This window comes from Saccostrea echinata, unplaced genomic scaffold, assembly GCF_033153115.1.
Source record: "Saccostrea echinata isolate AGI-Se365-2 ecotype Australia unplaced genomic scaffold, CSIRO_AGI_Sech_v1 ptg000030l, whole genome shotgun sequence".
Lineage (NCBI taxonomy): Eukaryota > Metazoa > Mollusca > Bivalvia > Ostreida > Ostreidae > Saccostrea > Saccostrea echinata.
Window position 1 is genome coordinate 20,911,973 of NW_026889779.1, and position 3,028 is coordinate 20,915,000.

General features: G+C 36.0%; 1 protein-coding gene across 1 annotated transcript in view; it reads right to left on the reverse strand.

Annotated features, from left to right (window-relative positions):
- Positions 1 to 330: 330 nt before the first annotated feature.
- LOC133197511 (T-box transcription factor TBX20-like) overlaps positions 331 to 3,028 on the reverse strand; it is a 9,595-nt gene continuing 6,897 nt past the window's right edge. The window contains exons 3-7 of the mRNA XM_061333585.1: positions 2,979 to 3,028; positions 2,693 to 2,857; positions 2,505 to 2,581; positions 2,170 to 2,327; positions 331 to 1,316 (exon numbers count right to left, since the gene is read on the reverse strand). The exon at positions 2,979 to 3,028 is cut by the window's right edge and continues 224 nt beyond it. Of these exons, the coding sequence (XP_061189569.1) occupies positions 961 to 1,316; positions 2,170 to 2,327; positions 2,505 to 2,581; positions 2,693 to 2,857; positions 2,979 to 3,028 (806 nt within the window). The 3' untranslated portion in view covers positions 331 to 960. The remainder of the gene's footprint in view (positions 1,317 to 2,169; positions 2,328 to 2,504; positions 2,582 to 2,692; positions 2,858 to 2,978) is intronic.

Sequence of the window (3,028 nt, forward strand, 5' to 3'; positions counted from 1 at the left end):
AAACTTCAGAGATATGTTAAATATTTTGAATGAAAATGTCATTCTTTTTTTTTTTTTTTTAGATCAGAAGCAGAGGTTTTAACAGGTAATTTTTTCAAAAGATCTAACAGGTACATACATGTATTTCAGAAACAATTATTGCAATTTATTTATAGATTAAAAAAACCCCGACTGAATCTATCTTGAGAAAACAAAATAAATTTCGAATGAGAAAAAATATGTTTAAAACAAGGCTATATATCAGCTATATTTCGCCATTCCTATTCCTGGTGCTACGAAATAAATCACAGTTGAAAATATGTTGTGTCTCAATTCTTTATTAATAGTAAGTAAAACGCAATAGTCAATCACAAATATTATATTGTAGGATAAATCATATCACAACTTCTAAAGCACATAGAATTAGCACTAATCAACAAAAAATCAACTATTTCACACGAGTAAACAAAAGTCTCGTAGATTCTCTGTATCACTGGCCTGAGAAATCAATATATCAATGGCAACTTTAAAGATAGTACAGAACATAAAAAAAAGACATATGACCGTTACGTTATGGTTGCTTTAGCTTTTCAATTAAGATGCACATGTACATAATCCAAACTAGTATGACTTCTGTTACATGATACTGCGACAGAATACAATCTACTTCTGTTTCCATTGGATTTTAGTACAGTTTGTTCTATGGAAGGAAATTTTTGTTAATAATTTATAAAAGATTTTCTTCAAATGACAATAATCAAACTAGAGCTTGAATGATGGTTCATAGTGCATCTAGAAAAAAATCATTAACTGCAACATACGTGTTACTCCTATGATCGTTATGACACAATCAGCTTAAACAATGTTATTATCTGGTTTTGCAACTAAAGAAGACTAGTTCCATGTAGCTGAGTTGAAATGAAAGACAACGGTATTTCAGTCAGTGAATTCGACAAAACCATTTCTATCTAACGTTTGGCTTCAGTGTCGACAGCTCTCGGCAACAGATGATTCGGCTGCCTTTTGAGCCGCTGCAATTTTGTCGGGTGTGAGGTACGGGTGATACCGATAGGAGGAAGTAGATGGGTAAACAGTGTCTGAAAAGGAAGCGGAAGTAGTCGGGATGTTGTCTCTGATCCTTAGGTTGTTAGCATTTACAAGTGAGTGAAAGGCCATTGGCGGAATCATAAAGTTTGTGTTCAAACCAAAGAGTCCACCATACAATGTATACAGCGACCGATCGTTTGGCATATATGAGGGCGAAAAGGTAGATGGGATCGGGCGCCAAACCGGCCATGGAGGTACCATACCAGACTTCTCGAGGTTTCCGCTCTCTTCTGCAATAAAAACGGAAAACACGTCATTAACCCGGTAAACAGACAAGATAAATAACAGAAAATGAACACAGATTATTACTCTCGATGAAACATTATCAAGATTGGTGCTTATATGTGCCTAGACCACACAGCTTTAATGCATGGCGGAGGAGAACGGGTGTTGTTAGACGCATCCGTTACGGGATGTGGTATTTATGTACAACAGACACGCACGTTGCCTTACGTGAAACGAGTCAGTGATTTCTAAAACCATTTATATCTAACTATTCAGGCAATTAATCGGTGCGTTTGACACCTCTCCGTGTTGCTCTCATGGTAATTCGAGTTTGCTGGGATATTGCAGACCACCGACAGCAAAAACGCTTCTTTGCAGACTACTTTGCGTTTCTTCTGCTTATTATGAATCATGGCATATCAGATGCCGATATAGAAACTCTGGAGCGAGTTTAGCAGTGACATGTGTGCTATAGTGCACCTTTGATATTGTAGTACATTGGACCCTTTTCCCAGGAGTTGAATATCACTGAAACATTGGCGCTTGTTGATTTTATTATTTATCAATTACAGTTCCAGTTTCTCTTGTATATCCGGTAAAGCAAAACAGAATATCGTAAATTAATTACATCACGCAATCGAGAAGTATGAATTCATAAAGAAGAAAGTTTTGTGAATTCGGAGTGTGAAAGAAGGTCCCATTCAGCTGTCAACCTCGGCTTCGTTCGCGGTTAACGAGTATCAGTTGAGACAACTGATACTCAGCGAACGTGTACACTATGATTACACCCCATACGTCTTGGAAAATTTGGCAGTAGTTTAGTAGATTTTAATTTTAGACAGGAAAATGAAAGTTTACCTTTTGACATAAATTCTCTGTGTTGCTTCAGAGTTTCCTCGAGGTCAGTTTCTGTGTAAGACCGTAAGGGAGAACGCGTGTAGGCGTGGTGTTGCATGAGAGATTCCATACCCTCTCTATACATCAACGGATAGGAATATTCCGCCCCCATCGCAGTACTGAAACGATGCATAACTATATATTAGAAAATTACTCTTCATCAAAAACAAGATTTCTTAAAAATGCATACGTATATGTAAATGTAATATATATTTAGTTCAGGGTAGAGGTATAGAAAGAAGTACTCTTTTTTGCTCACTGATGGGCCGTAAAAATATTGTTGTATTGAAACCTACCTTTCAAACTCTGTCAGTCTTGTAGAATCCCTGAAACCTTTGGCGAACGGGTTACTGTCTATTTTGAGTTTTGTAATCTAAAAGGTGGAAAAGCCTACGTTAGTTATGGACTTATCTTTATGGATATTCCTTCCAAAGAAGGAGAGAGAGAGAAAAAAGATAATTAATTTTGACGAAGTTTAACTCACCAGTTGGTTTTGGTAAGCTGTTACTGCAATAAAAACTGACTCTGGAAATATAAATGTTTTAAATTCCTCGGCATCTAAACTCGAAATAGGTTGATTTCCAGACGATTCCTTCTTCTTTACAATATGAATCCGTGGTTGATATTTATGCATAGAATTCAAAATAATCTGGAAAAGAATAAAATTCATTAATTATAAGTAAGAGCATTGTAACTGCACTGAAAAATTTTAGAATTGTTAAAGAAAATTTATTTCTATTTTTTATGTCATGTAAAGAACGTGGACATACATGGCCGTTCTTGTCCAGCATGTTGTTTGTGAGTTTCAGTTTCTCAAAAG